The 22350-nt window shown below is 42.0% G+C and overlaps 1 protein-coding gene across 4 annotated transcripts; it reads left to right on the top strand.

Moving 5' to 3' along the window:
• The first annotated feature begins 6047 nt into the window (after positions 1-6047).
• LOC110975133 (UDP-glucuronosyltransferase 2B31-like) lies at positions 6048-22344 on the top strand. Of its 4 annotated transcripts, none has more exons than XM_087143498.1 (6): positions 6048-6188; positions 7183-7803; positions 13456-13774; positions 20174-20405; positions 20537-20756; positions 21605-22344. In XM_087143498.1, exons 2-6 carry the CDS (start codon positions 7202-7204, stop codon positions 21891-21893), a joined length of 1662 nt encoding a protein of 553 aa, XP_086999624.1. In that variant the 5' UTR covers positions 6048-6188; positions 7183-7201; the 3' UTR covers positions 21894-22344. The 4 variants fall into 4 exon arrangements, with proteins under 4 accessions (XP_086999624.1, XP_086999612.1, XP_086999614.1 ...); XM_087143486.1 differs by having other exon boundaries at positions 6101-6384; XM_087143488.1 differs by having other exon boundaries at positions 6101-6380.
• The last annotated feature ends 6 nt before the right edge of the window (positions 22345-22350 follow it).

Consider the following 22350-nt stretch of genomic DNA (forward strand, 5'->3'; position numbering starts at 1 on the left):
CCTCGTAGCCTCCCTTGAGGCAAACCAAGGGAATGACAGCTCACCCAATTGACGTTAGCCAGCTCTTGGTTCCACTGGGAAACGGAATTAACTACGGTAGTTACAGGCCAGTGGTCTTCAGAGGTGGCCAATTAGACTACTGGAGTGAGCCTGTTGAAGTAGACGGAAGACTTCGTCTGTCTTACAGTGCTGGATGAGTGTGTTGACTTTGTTGAAGTCATCAGTTCAGTCAGAGGTGGAGAACTAGACGTTCGGAAATTGGAACTATAAAAACCCCAAGAGATAGACTGAAGCATTGACGTGTGTACCAGCCAGCCATATTCTTTGCGCAACCTTGGGCCCCTTAATCAATCACAAGTCAAGTTATGAAGTAATGAAAAACAAATCAGTTGTTTGACAGATTTTGTTTGTCTTTTACGCCAAACTCCTCTCATGCATGTTTCACCCATCATCTTTGTCTTAAGTTGAAACGGCCCTGAGCTGCTTTCTGTGTGTCTAAAAATTTCCATCCAACATCATTTACTACGTTTTCTCAGTTTGCACGAGGAGAGCACGATGTCTTCAAACCATGTTCGCCTTCTTCTGCTGATAACGTCTTGCTTTCTGGTGCCATCAATCTGCGGTATCTGTGGGAAAAAAGATCCGCCACCTTGTCACAGGGAGGAAGTCAAAACTCGGCTCTGTCCACATCAGGCAAGGAACTGGTCAAGCAAGGCTACTAGGTGATCTCGATGGTCAGTAGCTCCAACGCTCGACAGTTGCAGAAGGCCAACGTTGACCTCTGTTCTGTCGTGGTGTTTAGCTCGTCGCACACCCCTGAGAAACAAGCTGCCATTATTACGGAAGAGGCTCGAGCTGGAATAGAGGGCGCACTTTTCCTAGCACTGAACTGAGGCTCCTTAGGTGGGAACTGCACTTTGCTGGTTCGCACACGCCTGTTATGAGTGGCTAAATAAGCATGAAAGAAAAAATGTAAGCACTTACGATAAATATAAATTCAAACGAAAAGTGTAAATACAACAGACAAATATGAATGAGACAAATACATGTACACAGAAAACGACAAATATAAATACAAGCGAAACATGTAAATATAAATGGCATTTTTATGCATATGAATGTATCAAAAAATGAATTCTGCGCGAAATAAATGTGCAATGAAATGTAAATGTCGCGCGCCACTTTATATAGGGTAGCGGAGACGCCGTGTGGATTATCTCTTTTGTGAGTATGTGTGTTTCTGAAAAGAACCGGTAGGCCTACTCTATGTTTCGAACAACGTGCTCTGTTCGTCGTCAGCGTAGGAGACTGCCGGGTTCCTATTGGAGTGCTTGCTTAAGTACTATGCGTGTTCCCTGAGGCGTGGAGAAGTGAGATCCTTGCTCGTGTACTGAGACGTTTTGGTGTTAACTGTGTCTGGATTCTGTGGGTGGACCAGAGGCTGCTCATCCAGGTGTGCAGGTGTGGCATACATAGTGTGGACCAATGCACAAACGAAGTCCACGTAATGTAGAGTGCGATGGCGTTGTGTGGACTCGCACACGTCCACACAATGTTTTGCCCTCTCTGAAAAACAGTTTCAGGGGTCAAGGTTATTGTGGCAAGGAGTTATCCCAGTTAAAGAAACGGGAGCATTTTCCTCAAGTTTCCTTAACCACAGGAGAACACAGGAATGTCCACACTTTGTATGTAAAACAGGTATGGGTGTGTCAGTGTATGTTGGACTATAGGGATCAGTGGGTGCCACCCCGGGGTATAGGAGACCCATGCGGCAGGTTAGGACTGGGAGAATGTGTCAGTGGGTATAGGAATACATATCGCCTCCAGGAAGGATAAGAGTAATTGCGCGATCAAGTCCCAGAAATATATCAAGTTGGGAAATTAAAAATTGCCTCCAGTCCCTTCACCGTTGAGTCTTGAAACGAGCATGTGCAGAGCTCTCCTTCTAGGTCTACAGACCATAGACAGGCAGACGCAAAGACGTACTCGCCACTCCTTAGCCCTTGGGGATGCAGTCTACAAATTTATGTGATAATTTCTGGCCAGCTCATTAACAGTACAAGCAGGGATGGATCCAGGGGGTCGTGGGGGAGCACGCCCCCTTTTTTCACCAAAAATAAACGTATTTAATGAAATAAACGTATTTAATGAAGCTCCTAGAATACAAAATGGCTCCAGACCCCACGCCGTAAGGGCATTTTACCATTACTGCTTTAGTTCATGCCCCCCCTGGAAAATCCGGAATCACCGCGGACGTTTGTCGCAATATGGACTATTTAGAAGAAGACGTGTCGACGTATGTCGTCCATAGTTGATGTTGCTCTTTTTTTTTAATGGAGCAAACACAAGAGTTTGGATTTCAAAATGGATACCGATGGATGCATTGAACAAAAGTGCTTATTAGCAGGATTCACCAGTTCAAGATCAGGGCCGTTTTCCAATACTCGACTTCGTCTCCGTCTCAGGCTTCAATCCCCGATTATGGGCCTGAAGCGTTTAAACTATATTGGATTACTGTAATTGTTGGCTTTCTTGCATCTTATTTCAAGTTCTGTGGAACTATTAGACTGATTACTGCGCTTACATCTTCAAAGTCAGCCAGTACTAAAAACAGTTAAAGCCTGAGACAGAGCCAAAGTTGAGTATTGGAAAATGGCCCAGATGTTGCCTTGCTGCTCTCGGTTTTAGACGGCTAACAATAGAGGGCGCTTTCTTCCGGTATGCGTATTTTGAAAACTATTGCGTTTATCGCAATAGTATTGCGTTATTTCGCAAAACTATTGCATTATTTCGCAATTAACTTATGTACTTTAAAAACCTGGCACGATTGGGCTTCCGTAAAACTGTCTTAAGTTAACCCACAAAAAAATTAAAGATTATGTACCGGATACTAATTAAATTTGTGTTTCAGAAACCTCGGGGATGTCGGAATGCATGTTTTGGGGCCCTGAACAATGCTGAGTTTACACTGTTTTCAGTGGGACGTGAATTGGCGGGCTGCAACCTTAGTAGTCTGGTTCCCATTCCAACTCAGTCTCCAGACGTCTTTCGATGTAGTTCGAATGCATGGGGTACAAGGAATCAGTGGTGTTTGCGCAGGATATTTTGCTGTCGAGCTCGAGCGGATTGGAAAATCTTTGTATTAAGTATATCCTTGCCGTTGCTCAGGTTTAACGACGTCTGTTTCTAGAGCTCTCAGTGGAGTTCTACCGTCCATTTCGCATAGTTAAGTCTGATGGTACAGAGAGCGATTAATGACACCGAGAATGTGCCTCCAGAGACTGTCGAGATTTCGTGCTCCATAAAATTATTCATAAATTCACGTATTATGAACAGCACTCCTTGGAGTCAAGTGGTGTCCATCACATTGCTTAATCGAATGTCCACAGCCGGGCTTTTTTTTATCAGTCACCCTTCATCTCCCAATTCCCAGCACAGGTTGACGCCACTGTGTCTTATCACAACTGACACAAAATCCTGTCACCAGTTACCAACGAGGTCATTAATTGTATACATTAGCCAAAAACAACTAAAATGTGCCCCACAAAATATCACATAAATTCCAAAGGTTAGAATACCACCACATTGTTGAGTCTGTACTCCTCAAACGTAATATTGTTGGGTTTTGAGATAGAAGATATTTGTATTCAAGTGTGCTTAAAAAATTAAAAATAGAAACTGCAGGTAAAATGGCGCATGCGAATGTGCTCTATAAGCTCGTCCACACAAATGTACGTGTATATTGGTTTGCATACCATGGTATTGCTAATTCAATGCTGAAACGTAGTGTTGCTTTTCGAAATGAAAAACTGATGTCTACATTCAAGTGTGCATTTAATGCATACTTTGGAAAAGGAAACAGATAAAAATAGGCTGTGTTTGAAGATATTTTGAACTGATGTATTGTTACGAATCATAGTTTTTTAATTGCTGCCTCCACTTTCTTTGCATTTGAAGTTTCTTCCTTTCTTTATCTCCAACTTTTTAATTTTCTCTTTTTTTTCCATTTCCATTTGAGGTAGTATGGTGCATAAATCAGTTGTGTGCATTCAGGTGACACTTGGTCACTTGTAGGCCTATACTTCATACAGTCATCCGGAGGAGAGAAGGGTGTCCTAGTGCGTTAAAACATAACAATTCAACTTGAAGATTTCTTGAATACAAAGATGATTACAGATTATTTGAAAAACCTATTAGGATTTTATAGATGTTTTCGTGATTCAGTACTCATGAATAAACCAATGTTGACAGCTAGGTCGAGTTCGGGCGGCCTGTCCTTAGGCTTGACACGGGTTTCTTGTTCTCGCGCTCGAACGGCGGGAAGACGACTCAAGAACACTGTTCTCTGAACAGGATCACACACCACCTCCTCGTCAGGGTTTCACAGGTACACATGGAAAAACTCGAGAGATTTTGATTTTTGAACAGCTGCAAAAAGTAGAGAGATTGCTACGGCTACCAAAGCCATAGACAGTGGGAAGTTTTGCAAAATTAACATTAATTATTTTCCGTAACACAGAAATGAATGTTCCTGTTTATATAGAATATAATTCAGCCCATCCAAACATTAACTCTCGAATAACGTAGCCTACATGGACGCCGCCATGTTGCATGTTACTAACTACCATCGGTAACCGGTTGTTTGTTCCCGGCGTTCGAGCGGCAGACCCGCGAACAACAAATCGAGCTGTTCGTGAACATACGAGTACAAGCCGCCCGAACTCAGCCCTAGAGTAGAAGCTATAGCACGAGGAGAGAGTTTTCTCCACCTTTGCTTTTGTCAAAGTTTTATTTGTGCTCTATAGCTTTAAGGTTGTTGTTAATTCAAGAAGCCCATGACATTCCATTAAGTGTCCCTGGGAGTCAAAAGTAGCACTGGCAAGGTGAAGTGCAGAACAAGGGTTGTTTTGTGATAACAATCGAAGTGGGTGGCCTTTATCGGAGACATTGGTATTGGGGCAATTTCATAGGTACTAAAGTTGTACAAAACTTGTTCAGTGGTGTAACGCGTTGGTAGCACCACAAAATAATGGACTTTATCCTTGTACAGTTAACACTGTGAACTGTTTGCGAAAGACACTGTACAGGGATAAAGTTACGGTGGTGCTATACCGACGAATTGCACCACTAACTTCTTGCTGATTCAAAAGTGCCAACAAGTTCAACACATAAAACCAACACAAAAACAACTATAGAACAATCGAGAAAAGAATTTTCTTCATTCTTTTAACATTGCTTTACTTGTATATAATCTGATGTCTACGTAAAAACAAAACGCAAATTTTCTTCTCCAAATACTTATTCCATCAATTTTCGCATCTTAAATTGCACTTATTTTACAAAAATAGAGGCTGCTCCATTTTTAGCCAGAAATAATCTGTAAACCGTCAATTAATGAATATAGCCATAAATTCAGGTTCTCTAAAGCATTTTCGTCAATCAAATATTCACTTAATCTAAATGCAAAGAACAGCAAATCTATACTCAGTTTTCCAAATAAACTTACAGGTTGTGTAGAAACCTGATTCTTGGGAATCTTGCGTCTGACATCCACTTGTGTATTCTTCCACTTGCGTTGATATTAGTTTCCGGTCAGCTCAGCTGGGTGGATTCTCACAAATCTCAATATCGCTGGTAGTAAGCACCTTCGAACACCAAGTGCCCTCTACACCTAAAACTTTCTACACCCAAAATTTTCTACACCCGCCAAAAATTTTATCTGTGACGCCCCCAATTCTTTTGTTCCGTATCCCTGGTGACCTTACAAGAAAGAATTTACTCAAGGATGATTCAAACTTTATCCAATGGCGTTTGTATATTCTTCCCGCGAAACTATCTAGTTTAAATAAAAATGGTGCATGGAAAAAACACTGGCGCACTAGCCAAATAAAATCAACAATTTGTCTCTTTAAACGCACAATTTATTTAATTGAGAACATGTTTGGCTATGCGCGAAAACGTATGTTATTTCTCTACAACATGTTAATCTCACTTTGTGACAAACTGAACTTTGAGTTATTCTCTAACCTTTCATTTGCATGTACATGTGCATGTGAACTTAAGCATAAAGTGTGAAGTTTGTACTGATCATGTCTCATGGAGCTAAACAGAAACGGGAATTTGAACGTGAACTTGCTAAATGGGTTATGAAGACAGCCCAATTGAGTCATATAGCACAGTGACATCAGGTGACTGACATTTATAGAGGAACGCAGGCTCTTGTTGGTATTTTTCGGCTTCCTTCAATTCTTAGGTCGAGATACTCGTACTGTACGTATACCGACATCATCAGTAGGTAATCTTGTGTCTGCAATCTGGTGAATACAAGATCCTAGATACAGGCAAACACTAAAACTGCAAGCCTTTGAAAGTTGAGCCTAGTAGGTAATGTCATAAATGTGCCATGATTTCGATCTGTTACGATGATTTTGACATTTTTCATCGGCGGCAGTTAAGGAACTGCGGAGAATGAACTGACGAGTTGAATCCAGAATGTTATATACTGAATCCAGCAGTTGTTGTTATTGTTGTTTGTTTGTTTGTTTGTTTGTTTGTTTGTTTGTTTGTTTGTTTGTTTGTTTGTTGGGGTGTTTGTTTGTTTGTTTGTTTGTTTGTTTGTTTGTTTGTTTGTTTGTTTGTTTGTTGGGGTGTTTGTTGGGGTGTTGGGTAGTTTGTTTGTTTGTTTGTTTGTTTGTTTGTTTGTTTGTTTGTTTGTTTGTTTGTTTGTTTGTTTGTTGGGGTGTTTGTTTGCTTGTTTGTTGTGGTGGTGATTCTGCTGCTGGTAGTGCTTGTTGTTGTTGCTGCTGCTTCTGTTGTTGTTGTTGTTTGTTGCTGTTGCTGTTGCTGCTACTGTTGTTTGTTTTTGTTATTGTCATCGCTGTAGTTGTCGTCGTTGTCGTCGTCGTTGTTGTTTGACTTTTTTAGTATAATGGGCAATGGTCTATATTGAGGCGTTATAATCCATCAAGGTCTGTATATGTGTCAAGTAATCATACGGAATAAGGTTATGTTGTTCTGTGCACTCCAATTTTGGACTGTTGCGTAGTTTAATCTCTCTCACATCTCATTAATGCCTGAACTTGGAAGGGCCTTCAGCTGCCTTCTGCCGCTGATGGCTCGAAATTCCTATTCATCATCAATACAACTTCATCCTTAGCAACACTCTTTACTTTGTTTTCTCAGTTTACACGAGGAGAACACGATGTCTTCAAAACGTTTTGTCCTTCTACTGATTACTTCTTGGTTTCTGGCAACATCAATCCGCAGAATCTGTGGAAAAGAGGATCCTCTAGATTCTAAGAGGTACAAATTTCTTTACTTTATCTCCACTGTGGAAGGCAGCCATTATTCATCCTTCTCCATTTCGGGCAAGGAACTGGTCAAGCAAGGCCACAAGGTAATTTCGCTAGTCAGTAGCTCCAACAGTCGACGGTTGCAGACGGCCGACCCCGACTTCTCCGTCGTGGTGTTCAACTCGTCCTACACACCTGAGAAACGAGCTGCCGTCATGGAAAAAATCGGAAAAGTGATCGCCACTGGAGCCATGCGAGGTTTCTTTGGTCTTTTGGAGAGCTTTATGAAGGGGAACTTAGACGGCGAGTTGAATTTAGGGGCTATGTGGCTGCGCGAGTGCGACGACCTGTTAGGAGACAATGCAACCATGAGGCGGCTCCGACAGGAGAGATTCGACATGATGGTTGCCGATGACACCGTCCCCTGCGTTCCGCTCTTGGCACAAGCTCTGGACATTCCCTTCGTCTACTGCTCCGCTATTAGCCCGATTCCCTCGAAAAATGGTGTGTGGTAAGTCTTCCTACTCTGCATTTCACATGGAAAGGAGTCACTTTAAGAGACAATCAAGAAGAAGACACAAATTAAAAGATCAATAAGTATTCATCTTACCGAAAACGAGACCCAACATTCGTAGCTGATGGAAAATTTCAAATCAAGTAGATTGCAGGATCGACTCATCCAGCGATGAAAGCCTGCTTAACAATAAGCATCACAATTTTTGCGGTACAACAACACAGTTCGAGAGGCCAGATGACCTCAATTTTGGGCCGTATGTGTCGGGACGCTTTATTCCCTGATAATTAAGACAAACCTGCCCGCGTTCGAGCGGAAAACTCCTGTTAAAGGCGCCTTTCCATATTAAATGCACATCATAATTTGCGCCAAGCGTTGCGTTGCATATCGCTCCCGGGCGATTTTGACTGCCAAGCGCAACGCACACGTGTGTTTTAATGGAGTCGAGTTTTGTGTCTGTGAAAGTGAAATGCATATTTATCGTGTACGCAACACACCATAAAAACCTGCATATGGAAAGGCGCCTTAACATGAGTGGGATGCAGGGGTGCCCCCCCCACGAGAGTACTCTCGCTGACCCGCGGGTCGTACTTCAGCCGATCGAGCGCTCAGAATCAGAGCACAGACATATGAACGCATAGACCGCAAGTCTTGCACGTATAACCGTGATTTTGAAAATGGCCTGTATGGACAAACAATGGGCGAAACGGTGGATGAGAGCTACACAATGTATCTCTTCTTTTTCAAATGTGGCAATCCCAATGTTTGAATCCCCATGGGCCAGATTAAGTAAGAGTTCATTTTACAATCGAAAAATGGCTTCAGAGAATTTTATGGCTGGAAACCGGAATTCTTCAACTGTGCGTACATTCCCTATACCGAGAGGTGAATTTGCCCATAGTTTTGACCAAAGATTGTATAGCGCCGCGCGCAACGGCGCAAGATGGGCAACTCTCCACTAAAACGCGTAATCGCCATGGGCCCCATTTTGGTGTGGTAGGCCCTATTGGACCGAAGTATAATGCGCGACAAGAACAAAAAATGTACATGCACAATGTAAGTTCTCTTTGGCGGCGCTCCGTGTACGCATGGATCGCGAAGCACAATGTCGTCGACGTGTGCAGCCATAACCATTTTTTTCTCCTCCAGGTCTATGCATCAACAGCAAAAGCAGGTTCAAGAAAAGCATACTTCTTGCTTGATGAAGGAAAGGTCTTTTGCATGTTTGATCAGCCTCATTTCCTTAACTAAAACTACAAGATCAAACTTACATAACTACCTTTTTAGATACATGTTTAATAATTCAGAGGGGGCCGCTGGACATGTAAAATGGTCCTACGTTCGAAAAAAAGGAAAGATGTACACAAGCCAAAAGATCAGGTGTTGTTGTAAAAAAAAAAGGGTAATGGACCATCTTCATTTGACATTATATTAGCTGTTCTTTTAAATTAAAGTTTTATCTCTTCCCAGAAACTTTAACCTTAAGATATTCAAAACATCATTATGGTTCAGAGGTGTCAAGAAGTATAAGAACTCCACTTTTTGAGGGTAATTTAGTCAACAGTTCGGGGAGTGAGTGACTTAAGATGTAATGAAACGTGCCGTGGGATATCTGCGCTCAGGCGGCCTACGTACGAGAAACATGTATGTAGGGCCTAAGCTACAACTTGTTGTATTTAACATTGCTGCACGATCCGACGGCCGCAACCCAGAGAGTGTATTAACCACACAGAACACACCAAAATTCTCCGATTTCATCTCCAACGGTTTTACGTTATGATGTTACACATTTCTATTTACGATAAATATAAGTTTCAATCTTACTTGAGGGTAAATATTTACCTTACTGCCCCCTTTTTCGTGGATAGAGCCTCCCCCCGCCATATGTCACGTGTACATACAGCTCGCCATTTGCACACCAAAATGACGGATCGTGGTCTCCGTGAAATTAATAACACATGCGAGATGGTCAGTTCCCCATCTTGCGCGCTGCGGGGCGCTATGGGTGCACCACTACAAATAAATTCCCATAGACAGCAGTGATAAATCCTCATACTTCACAAATTTAATAAATAATAAAATACTCACAACTCTCACAGGTGTTCAGGCTGCACAGAAAAATGATGTTCCACATGTCTTCTGTCATTTTTCTTTCAATTTTTAGTGGGTTGACCAATGAATTTTTGCGAAATTCTCACCCAAAGCAGACCACCCCTAAAACGAAGGAAATTTCACTGCCCGGGAAAGTAGCCATTTTGAAAATGCATCCCTCTGCAAAATGGCTCAAATAGTGCCACTTTCGGACCCGATTGCATTCAAATTGCACAGAATTGGAAGCCCTGAGTCCGGCCCAGAGGTTCAGTGCCATATTTCTTCAATTCCCCAGTTCCATGGCTCTCAGGACCCTCTAATATAGAATATTTTGAGTCTATAACTTTTATTAATGAGCTCGGCGGACATATTTCTGGCCTTTTTGCAAGGGGGTTTGACTTTAGTCGGGCCTGTTGACTCTCGTGAAGAGGTTGGCCTCCGTTTTTTCACTGAAAATTCAAGATTATGGCCAGAAGATCACTTTTCGTTTCAATTTCATGGGGGTTGGCCACGAAATTTTTTTTATCCGCCTTTGAACGAAGATACCCTCAAAATAGCAATAAAACTAAGCGTTCATTTCTGAATGTAACCGCCCGCCTCTATCCAAAATTGGGTGGGTAAGATTCTTGGATCACCTAACGAGCTAAGTGCAAGAACATTCACTGTGCTGCACTCAAAGGTGACTAGCAAGACAGTTCTCAGCGAGTTTTGGTCAACGGAAAGTATGGGGGTCAGAATACCAAGAAAATGCTGCTGCAAACCTTACAGCACTGCATCAACACCTGGCACCAAGTGAACAACGTCAGTTCGGAAAAATGTGAAAAACTCATGTAAGAAAGTAGACATTAGATGGGTGGTTCCCTGCCCGCGGAAGAAAGATCCGAAAGAGCTACCAGACAACCAGAAAACAAGCTGTGCCCAAATTACTCTCGATAGAAAAGAGGCTCCAAAAGGAAGGAAAATACGCTCAACTCTATGATGAGCAAATTAAGAAAATGGAACAAAAAGGATTTTCAAGAAAGTCGAGCGACCGCAAGAGATACAAAATTTTGATGGTCCAGTGCACTACATTTCCCACCACCCAGTCATTCGTCCCCAAAAGAAGAGTGCTCCAGTTCGTAATGTCCTCAATTCATCTGCTAGCTTCAACGGTCATCGACTAAACGACTGCTAGGAGAAGGGACCTGATTTCCCTTAAGGATCTCACTGTTAATTGTGTCAGTCGACCGGGTCACCAAGCCAATTACCAATCGGTGGTATACTTCCGGCAAAACGACCCTTAACCCCTGGACCTTAGATTGCTCGTCAAGCTCAAGGGCCAAGGCAGAAAGTTTAGGTTTAGGTCAGGTGCCTTTCCCCATATATCCACGATATGCAGTAAAGGGGACCCCTGTATTTTGTCTTCTTTTGTGTTCATGGAATCTTTGGAATTCCTTTCAGATTCCCGAGGGGGTGAAGTCGGCACAATAGCCTTAAGGTATACAGCTTGTGCATCACATTGGGGGTCCCCTTTACGGCATATCGTGCAGGGTATCCAGTTGGAAAAAGTTCGCCCAGACTGAAGAGACCTAGGAGAATAAAACGCCACACAAGCATAAGAATGCCTACAGTCTGCCTAGACTACCTTTTAAACAGTGCGATCACTGTCATGCACAAGATAATTCCGATGATGACAATCCTATTGTTGATGTTGTTGTTGTTAGGGAGAAAGGGGAACAAAAACTAACCTCGAACCCTGGAGATGGAAGAGTGCTCGAGTTCCCATGGTGGAGCCAACCCTAAGCAGCGAAGAACTTAGAAACGCTCAAATAGCGGAAGATTCGTTGAAGTGGCTGTTGATTGCCAAGAGTAAGAGAAAAGAGCTCCCTCCTTGGGGTGGAGTAATTAACAGGTCCCCGGCAAATACGACTTATTGGTCTTACTGGAACCAGTTGTCAGTAAAAGACGGTGATTTTGCCAGTAATTTCTTGTCCGCACGCGTTCTGCGCACCCGTTGGGCAGGACATGTTTTTCATTCATTCTCGTCATTTTAGGTTTTTTATTTGCTTTTGTCTATGTGTTGATTTTGAACGGTGGATTTTGAGCTTTAGTAGTGCGTTTGTGAGCAAGTTTGCTGCTTTGGTGATCTTTGGGGCTGCTTATTGGACTCGAAACACCTGCATTGATTCGGCATGGTTGTCAGCCAACGGTGCTCGGGTGGATCGTGGAATATACCTACTGAACTGCAATGCAAATCCATTGACTGTGTTGTATTGCATGATACCGCGGGAAGTTTCACAACCATCTTGGAACAGGCCTGCTCAACTATCAGACGTGTGTTTTTGGAAACACTGTTAACGTGATTTTCTTTGATGTTTTGATGTTTTAGTCGAGCTTCTTATCTTTTCATCAATTTGTAAGTCTGTTCCATTTTATAAGAATTTTTAGATGTCCACCGTCGTGACTGTGATGTGACTAGTGACGGAACAATTTTTTTTAATTGAAGGACTTGAATGATTTTTGTCTGATTTGTAGGTACTTGAATTGTTACGTTTGTTGACAATTTGTCTTGTCAAATTGTATGCCAATAAATATTTAACTGTTAAGCCTATTTTTATCCCAGTTTGATATTACGTTTTTACCAGTGGCTGTACGTATAGGATCCCATCTTAAATCTTATTTCAATTTGGAACTTGGATGTTAACCTGTATCTTATTCGTAGTCTTGTAAGTGTAATCATGGTTAGCCGGAGTCAAGATAGTCTACTACTGGGTCTACTACCAGCGTTACTATTGATCTTTATTGTGGAGTTAATGTAATATACACCATTAGGTAACAATTAGAATTCTCTTGGGAGGCACGACGTCAGTTCGGATTTTTATCTCGTAGCAAAGGGGTAATTTTACCCTCTGTGCTATGGAATAATGTGCCGAAGTTGCCGGCTGGTATCCGACCCGAGACATATTACTCGATAGTCATACTGTCAGTAAGAACACAACATTTATATAACGGGTTTTGCCCTTACCCAACGTATATATTAATAAACACTATATGCTTAGTGCTTGTCGGAGAGCTTGCGAAAAAAGTCACAAGCTTACTCGGGTGGGACTCGAACCCACAAATCCCTGCTTACTAGTGCAGACATCTGCACTTTCAAGTTTTTCTTCAAGATTATCCACAATGTCCTAGTTCCGAATCATCCCTAACTTCACTCATGTCTAATTCCGCTTCAGCGTGAATATTTTCCATGTGCCTCTCTAGATTAGACTTCCGTCGAAAGCATTTGTCACACTGGTGACAAGCGTAGGGCTTGACTGCAGAAATAACCTCCATGCCGACCCTTCGAGGACGACCCTAATCTTTAAATGTCAATTTTGCTCTTTTATTGTTAAATTTGCTCTTTTCATTGCTCACTTTGCTCTTTGGTGCCATGTGTTTCCAGTATTCTGGCGACAAGCCTTGTCTGCTAACAAGATCGTCTGCTAATGGATCACAGTGCGCATGTACGTGTGAAAAAATAGTCGTGGAATCTCTATGAACACACCTGAAATCAAACGTATTTTTGCATTCTTTGTACAGGGCAGGGTTACCGATTGAACCTTCCTACATCTCCGAGGCTGTGGCTGGTTTCACAGACAGGTTGACGTTTCTCCAACGGGTCCAGAATGTCCTGGCCCACGAGTACTACAAACTCTTGTGGTTCCTAGCGTTCAACTTCAAAACCTTCGATCAGCTCAAAGTTAAGCACAACATCCGGCCGGAGATCAGCACTTACGAATCCAACAAGCAAGCCTCACTCTACTTGTTCCACGGGAGCTTTGCCTTGGAATTTCCCAGACCCATGCAACCGAACACAGTTTACGTCCTCTATAAAGTCGGTTCGACCCCTCATACAACGGTAGGCCTGTAATGCAGAAACTGGTGAAAGGAGTTCAAGCCTAAATTCCTCGTTACATCGTTTTGAAGTACTGAAAAAAATACAGTGGTGTAGATGAAGTGTAATTCCCAGGACAGCAATGACGCAAAATGAATTTTGACTTTTTTTATAGGCTGTGTAGGCCTACATTTCAAAATGGACTTCGATCAGTGGCGTGGGTCAGGGAGGCACATTTCTTTATTTCTCAGTACATGCTGTAAAAAGGTTACTAAGGGGTGTCCTAGAAGAGGGTTGAATAATTAATCATTACTTTGAGCATCTATACATGTAACTGTATGTGCTGTGCATGTGCAGTGGGCGTGGTTTAAACTGCAGTGACGTCATACTTACGAACCGGATACAAGCTCGAGAACCAGTGTGTGAACCAACACGCGCACGTTCTCCATTCCTTTCGTTTGCACTACACTTTCTGGTTCAAAATCACGTCAAACATTGGTACTGTATGGGTGTGTTCGCGCAGTTACTCCTTGTCACCCAAGGGGTGCGTTCAAGCGAGCTACTCGCTTGTTTACACGAGTATACTCCTGAGCGCTTGAACGGCTGGAGTACGACCTGTGGGTCAGCAAGAGTATAATCTCGCTAAAAGGGGAGTAAACTCCTGCACCCAAGTGTAATGCGCACGCGTCCTACTCGTCTTACAAGGAGTAACCGTGCGAACGCATCTATGGGTCCCTTTCAAATGACGTCACTTCCTACAGATTGCCACGTGCGTCAAAATGTTTTACTTCAATATCCGTGACTCGCATTGTGCTGTGCCGTATTCCGAAGATGTTTGGATCAACTCAGACGCTATTTTAGGGCATTTTGCACACCAACCGCACCCATACACTTTAGAGTAATATACGCATTTGCCAATTTGCTACAAAGACAGTGTCTAATGGGAGAGATGTACATAACCCGTTATCTTCAGGCAAACCTGATTTCTCAGTTCTGATTGGTTGATCCAATGATATGCACGGTAAATATCAAACGCCGCATAATGCGCTGTTCTAACTCAATGCATTGCGCTATTTTTAAGCAAACTGCACAACTGCAAAATTTACTTTAAATTCCAAAGTAGCGTGTTTGCACGCAGGGTCCCTTATAACATCTTTAATGTGCGTCAAATTTGCTTGACGATAAATTTGTTATCACGCTCGCGGAGCACAGAATAGCATAGTGTGCCTGTGTCCCTTACATTGATCTCCGTCTTCATAAGGGAGATCAGTGGTCCTGTTTACAATTCAACATTCGGCCTGGGACACAGACACACTATGTTATTCTTTGTTATACCTCTGTCTTGGATACTGTCCGTTTATTGGCCCAGAACGATCGCATGACAGGGCGACATATCGGTATATATCACACTCACCGTGAGACATTTCACTTTACCGATAGTGCGTGCACGTACACACGTACGCGCGCGAAATAGAAGAGCTTTGGGAAGTTCGAGAACATTTGCTGTCCTTTAGTCAGTTTTGCGTGGTGCTCATGATATGTTTTGTGCATAGGCCACCAGGGAATTCAATCGATGACGCTCGTATAACAGACTCGTTCCCGTCCCCGCAGCGTATAAGGGTGCATTCCACCAAAACAATTGTTGACGCAATTGTTGACGCCTTGGGGCGCTATGCGTGCCCTCGGGTGTTCAAGACGTCATACCCCACACCAAAGTGGTCAACAAGTGTTCCATAAGCGCTTGTGTGATAACTAATATAGAGCTATATATAAAAGTACGGTGGCTCGTTTTTGCCAATTCGTTGCGCATGACCCTCTCCCTCTCTGCGTTAAATCGCTGCACTACAGCGTTATATAGCCGTATTATAGCGTTGTGTAGCCGTACTTCAGCGTTATAACGCCGTACTATTGTGTTGCTGAAAATCAACAGCGAGGCTATCGTCGCCATTTTCTAATGTTGATCAGCATTTGATACACCATCGCTGCAGTTTAACCAGATTCAAGTCGACAAAATCCGTGACGAGTGCAACGTGGAGGCCAAAACCTAGATTGAGAAAGGGTAAGCATACGTGCAAGTGATGTGGAGTCTGATTTACTCTTGTATAAGTCGTTCGTCGGGGGTGTTGGTCTATGTGTGTACATGTACTAAATCTGAAGTCGATCCAGGGCGGATCCAGGAATTTTATAGGAGGGGGTCAGGCCCAATAATTTTTTTTGGGGGGGTTGAAGGTTGACCCAATCCCAAGAACCCCAACTAACCCCAAACATGAGTCCAAACCCCAAGTCTCTCTCCCCACCTACCCCCTGTGTCTCTCTCTTTTTTCTCTTTTGCGCACCATTTCATAAATTAACCAATAAGTTTAGGCCTCTTATTATGTAAAATGCATGAACACGCAGTAATAATGACATCGAGTTTCACTGTTCTTTTGCAGGTTCCGATCTGCTGCTGCAGGAAAAGAATATATCAGTGAGGTTTGTTGTCCAAAGTTATTTCACAAGACGTCCCATTCCACACAGGTGCGGTTGCATGCTCAAACTGGCCTATAACTTCAAAAAATTCATGGACCTTCGCAATGAATTCAACACAGTCCTAGAATCGAATGTGTGGGTCATGGACATCGTTTAGATTTAGCCTAGGATGTTTATTTGACCCGTTGCATCCACATATATGCTGACAAGTTACAGTGTTATTACAAGTTGCATTTTTATTGTTCAGTAAAACAAACATCATCAGTTTTAATCTCTGATGGATAGAGTATGGTCACAAATAAAAAAGAGAAGCGATAAAGTTTTTAACACGTATAGTTTTATTCCAACATCAGCTGAGTTTCCCACCTATCATTGCAACATCCAAACAACGGTTCTACTTCTTGTACAGTTTACAGTGGATACTTGTAAAGAGGTGATGGATGTTGCTGTCCGATTGTCAAACAAATTGCTGATTCCACCTGAAATCAAGAAGGGCGCATGTTTGCGGTTAAACTGTAAATTTTGAAAAATGATTGCGAATCCATTCAGCTCGTCAAAAAACAAATCTCCATGACACTTGACAGATATTCCAAATGTAATTAAATTTGAGTCTCAAAGGTGGAAAGCGTTACTCCCCTAAATCTGAAAGTCTAATCACTTCCAACGCACGGAAGTGAATGACGTCATGAATGACGTTCTGATTTGGTAAGTTTAACTGTTTCTATAAACCAATGTTTATTGAGATGATTACACAAATGATTCACTCTAGCCTATTATCAGTGGTAGGTTTTATTTCCATGTTGTAACTTGAAAGTTTCTATAAAATCAGTGTTTGTTGAGATCATTACTCGGTTTCTGTGCGTTTACAAATGAATAATTATAGCCTATATTATCAGCGGTCCATTTTTGATGTCGATTTTGTAACTTAAGTTTCTGTATAACTAAAGTTTGTTTTGATGATTTCTAGATTTCCGTATGGTAAACCATTCTAGCCTGTCATCATTTTAACATGCAAAAGTTTCATTCTGGATTTTGTGTATTATTGAAGACAAACGAAAAACATTCACTGTGTAAGTAAAATGGCGGACGTCAATTTTCAATATTGTGTTTCATAAATCTTCGGCAAGAACACCTAATCCTGTGTCCATCCCACAGCTCCGCCATTTTGTCGAAGCAGAAGTAAGCTTGATTAAATCAATCATTTGAATCTATCGAGCAGAAGAAAAGTTGTTGAACTCTTAATATTCCTGAGAGAAATGACTTGGATTGACATTTATATCGAAAACGTGGATTTACCAATAATTGTCATTTTAGCAAACCATCCTATAATGCGGATCATAATATGTATATGTATTACATGATAACCTCAAACGAAGATAGTCGTTTATACGTACCTGTATCATTCTCATGGATGTGAATCGAATCAGCTCTTTGTCCAGACTGTCTACCGAGAAGTAACTGTCATCCTTTATGCATCCAAAATAAAGTCATCCAGAACTCTGTGCATTCTTTCCTGAGCTGATTCCACCAGCACTCGATGCGTACTTTTCCCAGTAATGAAGCTATGCCTACCGCTAAGTCGATCCACATGGACCCTTAGGAATCTTTGGAAATTAAATACATGTACATGTCCATTCTCCGTTCCAAGATCAGTGCTAACGACATTTGGGCAGCCACCATATGTTTCGCTGGCAAAAAAGCTACCTTTAAATTCAGGGGCATTCGTAGTGGCGTTTGCTTCCAACCATATTATTTTGGGAAGAAACCATGAATATACCTACTGATGCCCACTCCGTATGGCTTGAGTTTGTCATAGTTATGAGTATGTGCCAAATAAATTCGGTCCTCACCCACAAGATCTGCGACGCACAAGCCGGAGCCTTCTGCGTGGCACAACACCCTCTGGATCAAGATGGAGTAACAATCTCCGCACTTTATGTCTGCCAACAACAAAACCCTCCTTTAGTAATCTGTGATGCATAAACCTGAAGCCGTGCAGCTGATCAGATCGCTGAAGCTGTTCTTGAAAGAACCTTACAATATCCGCAAACTCAGGTTAATTCTTCCGACGATACAGTCCAAGACTGTATCCATGGACTGTTGCTTAAGTATGAAAACAAACGATAGAGCCACCAAAGAGGCTAATGAGTGGGGAATGACTTTGAAAAAGACAAGTTTCACCAGACTAATTACACGAAATGCAAAATTACATGACGGCTGGAAATTCAAGTATAGATATCACTGCATCATTTTCTCGAGAACAGTTTCTTTTCGACTAAATGAAGGATGTGTAGACAAACCAAAACATGACATTTAGGGGGTTTTCAGGAAGTGCACCTTTAACGCGGGGCCCTGCAGGATGGAAGCGATGGTTGATGTATTAATATTAACACAAAACGTTTCGTACTACACCAGGTAATCGAAAATTTCTACCAAAAAATGTAGGGGGCCTATTACATATTTTGATAAAGGCATGCTTCAGTTACCAAAGACATGGTTTAACTTACCTAAAGGTAGGAGTGGTAGTCTGGCATGGCGTTCGTAGCCTTCTCGTCTAGATAAACTGCTTTTGTTGTTCGCTTTAATTGCAAGTTTCGTGGTATGGCGATATAACGCATTAGTATGGTGATATAACGCAATAGTACGGCGTTATAACACCTTATTAAATACGGCGATATAACGCAATAGTACGGCATTATAACACCACAGTACAGCGATACAACGCCTAAGGAAAAGGGCCATGCGCAATGAATTGGCGAATACGAGCCACCGTATAAAAGAGTGTTAGTTATGCCCATTGATATCCGTTGTAATCATCAGTGATCATTGCCGATACTGGTTTTGTACACAATTGTGGGGCCTACACAATTTAATTCTGCCGCTGCCTGCTACATGTACTCGAGCCACAAAATCTGAAATTTGAAATATGGCAGACAGAGTAGGAGATGACCAGTCTCGCGCGTGTAACTGTGATTTTGAAGTATAGTTACACTGCCTGTATTTGTTTACGTGTGCTCTCATAATACGTCCACTATTTTGCTCTTCGGTACTGCTGTCTCTTCTTTTCAAATGTTGCAAATGCAATGTTGAATCTACATAGGAAAGATTAAGTAAATAGAGGATTTATTCCAAGTGGGAAATGGCTTCATGAATTTTGGCTGGAATTCTTCAACTGTGCGTAAAGTCCCTATACCGAGGAGTGAATTTGCCCATAATTTTGTTTTTGGTCTTCGCGCAGATCAGGGAATTCTCCTGTATTTTTTTATAGGATCTGTAGGTCTATGCGTTTATATGTCTTTGGTAAATTTAAATGAACCAGTTCGGTAATTAAAACACCAAGGTCTTTTGGGAACAAACTGCACGCAGGTGTCAGTGTATGGCTGCGCTGATTGGCCAGACTATTGCGCGCGCGCGTAGCTGTTCCTGAATAGCCTTGCACTGGGCAGGCGCTGTTGGAATGCAGAACTGGCTCATTTGAAGTGAACATATGATACAAATATTTTACCTAAACCAAAGTGCCCTCCTACTGTGTCCGCCATACCTCAAATAGGCTAATAGACTGAATAAACAACTGGTTACCTTCATGAAAACTTTCTCAACGTCCTGAATACCAAATAAGATATACACTATTAAGGGTATGGTTAAGTGACCACTGCCTGAAAGCAATCATGATAGTGTTGAGGATTTCATGCAGAATCGAAACCATTAAGGCCAGTTCATACTTGGCGCAAAAGCGAACGCAAACGCAAATTTGTGAGGGCAGATCGATTATTCGCGCTGCTAATTCGCAAAAGTTGAACACATTTCAACTTCAGCGAAAGTTTGCTGCATACGTCAAATTTGCTTCGATGTCATATTCGCCTGCAGTGTGAACCGGCCTTTCATTATTGTATGCGTAACATTCAATGAAACGTTTACAGTTTACAGAGGTTTATACCTCTCCCTGTGCGTCAGGTTGAAGACGATGTGGCAAGATTTCTGGACACGGCTCCCAATGGAGTGGTTTTGTTTTCACTGGGCACTCAAACTCCACACATAGAGCTCCAAAAGGCCCAAGTCATTGCTGACGGTTTTGCTCTGCTTCCACAACGGGTCCTCTGGCAGAGCACGGCAGCATTACCCACCGGAGTCAAGCTGGCAGACAACACCAAGGTTGTTGGATGGCTGCCATTATCCCAGATAATGGGTGGGTGGTAGTCGCCTTTCTTTCTTTTTTATTAAACCGTGCTTAATACTTTCAAAAATGCATCCGCCACTGTCAAAATAGACTGTATTCAGGTGTCGCTACCTCACTGAGTCATTTTTTCATCCACTCAGAGCATGCCAACGTTAAAGTGTTCGCGAGTAACGGCGGTAGTTTTGGTATGTACGAGGCGATGTGGGTTGGACTACCAATGGTGGGCCTACCGCTATTCGGAGACCAGATGGGTAACTTCGATCGGCTAGAGGACCGTGGGGTGGGATTAGCGCTTGATATCACCACCTTAACACCAGAGTCGTTGAGTCAAACTATCCAGAAAGTCATCTCTGAACCAAGGTAAGATTGACCTTTATAAAAAAATTACAACCAAGGGGCCAAGAAGTCCCAAATCGTCCTGGAAAAACAAGTAAATTTCGGTACTGAAAATTAAGGCGTTTGTGCTGTTTATTATGCAGTATTTTCATAATTATATTAAAAGAGTATTCAATGCTGTAAAATAGATATTATAGTTATTAGGGAAAGGTGTACGAACTCTGACACAGCAGTGGATTGTTTTTATTTTCATTAATCATTGGCATGTACAGAGAGGGAGGGGCAGGGGGAAACTTCTTTTTTCTTCTATTTTTTACAAATACTACTTCAAAGATGAGTAGGAAAAAATTAATCAGTATATTTATTTTCAAATATTGGCACCAAAACTCTAAGAAAACAACACCATTTCTTTCTCCCCTAGTATCATGTTGCATGAGCCTGAAGCCGCATTCGCATTTGAACTTGCCCCAGACACCAAAAGCTGAATATGCCGCTGCTGAAGACTAGGCCTACCCTTGAAACATTATGAAATCTTTTGAAAATTGCTGCAAAGTAGGTTACACTGGCCACTACAAAATCGAAGGAAAACAGTTGTTTTCAGTGGAGGGAAAGTTTTTTAATGCAATCTTAAATGGCATCTCCGAGAGGTGATGAGTCTACATTCAGAGGATTACAGGCTATGAAAGAAAATGAAATACATGTAATATCAAAATAGCACCTTTCACTATCGGCGAAAATGATTACTTTTTCTTTTTTATTTATTATTTTTTTAATTAATTACTTTTTAGGGGGGGGTTGGTATTACCCCCAGATCCAGAATGGTTTTCAACAAATTAAATTGTCTCTTTGGTGTCAACCTTTACGACGAACAGGTTCCGTGACAACGCACGGCGTATATCCATGATCATGCGGGACATGCAGGTCATGTCTCCCCCAGTCAAGACGGTCGCTCACTGGATCCTGCACGTCACCAAGTTCGGCGGAGATCATCTGCGCCCGGCTGTACTGGACCTGAATTTCATCCAACGGAATCTTCTCGATGTCTATCTCTTTATTGCGGCCGTCTTGGCCTTGTTCTTGGGGTTGAACTTCTATCTGTGCTACTGCTGCTGTAAGTGTATGTGCGTTAAGGCTGGGAAAAGTAATCTGAAAAAGGACTAAACGATTTATTTGGGTAACCCAGACAGAGTTATCAATCGCCAACTTTGCAAATTTCGGCTTTAATCGCATGCTTTCCATTTTTATCATTCAGTAGAGACGGACATCTCTTTTCTCATGTCTGGTCTAGATAGTCTCACAGCAATATAGTTAAACTAAAGAATAACCACCCCTTGTGAAGGCCTTCACACATTAAAACATGTATCTGATCTTCCTTTATTATAATGAAAATAACAAATTCAATATCAAGAATTATTGCTTCATGTTGTAAACTACTTCATGTAATTTTTATATTGCATGTTGCTTCAAAGTGGTTTGGTCATGCATGTTTTTTAGCGATTTGAAAGTGATTTCAAGGTGTTGAACTTTATGTAGTATCTTTTGAGAACCCCAAAATCGCTATGTAATCATGACTGTTGACAAGATGTTTTCATGAATAAGCAAATGACTGGTACTGCTC

Source organism: Acanthaster planci, linkage group LG01, assembly GCF_054643075.1.
Source record: "Acanthaster planci isolate LZ-2023a linkage group LG01, COTS_SCS, whole genome shotgun sequence".
Classification (NCBI taxonomy): domain Eukaryota; kingdom Metazoa; phylum Echinodermata; class Asteroidea; order Valvatida; family Acanthasteridae; genus Acanthaster; species Acanthaster planci.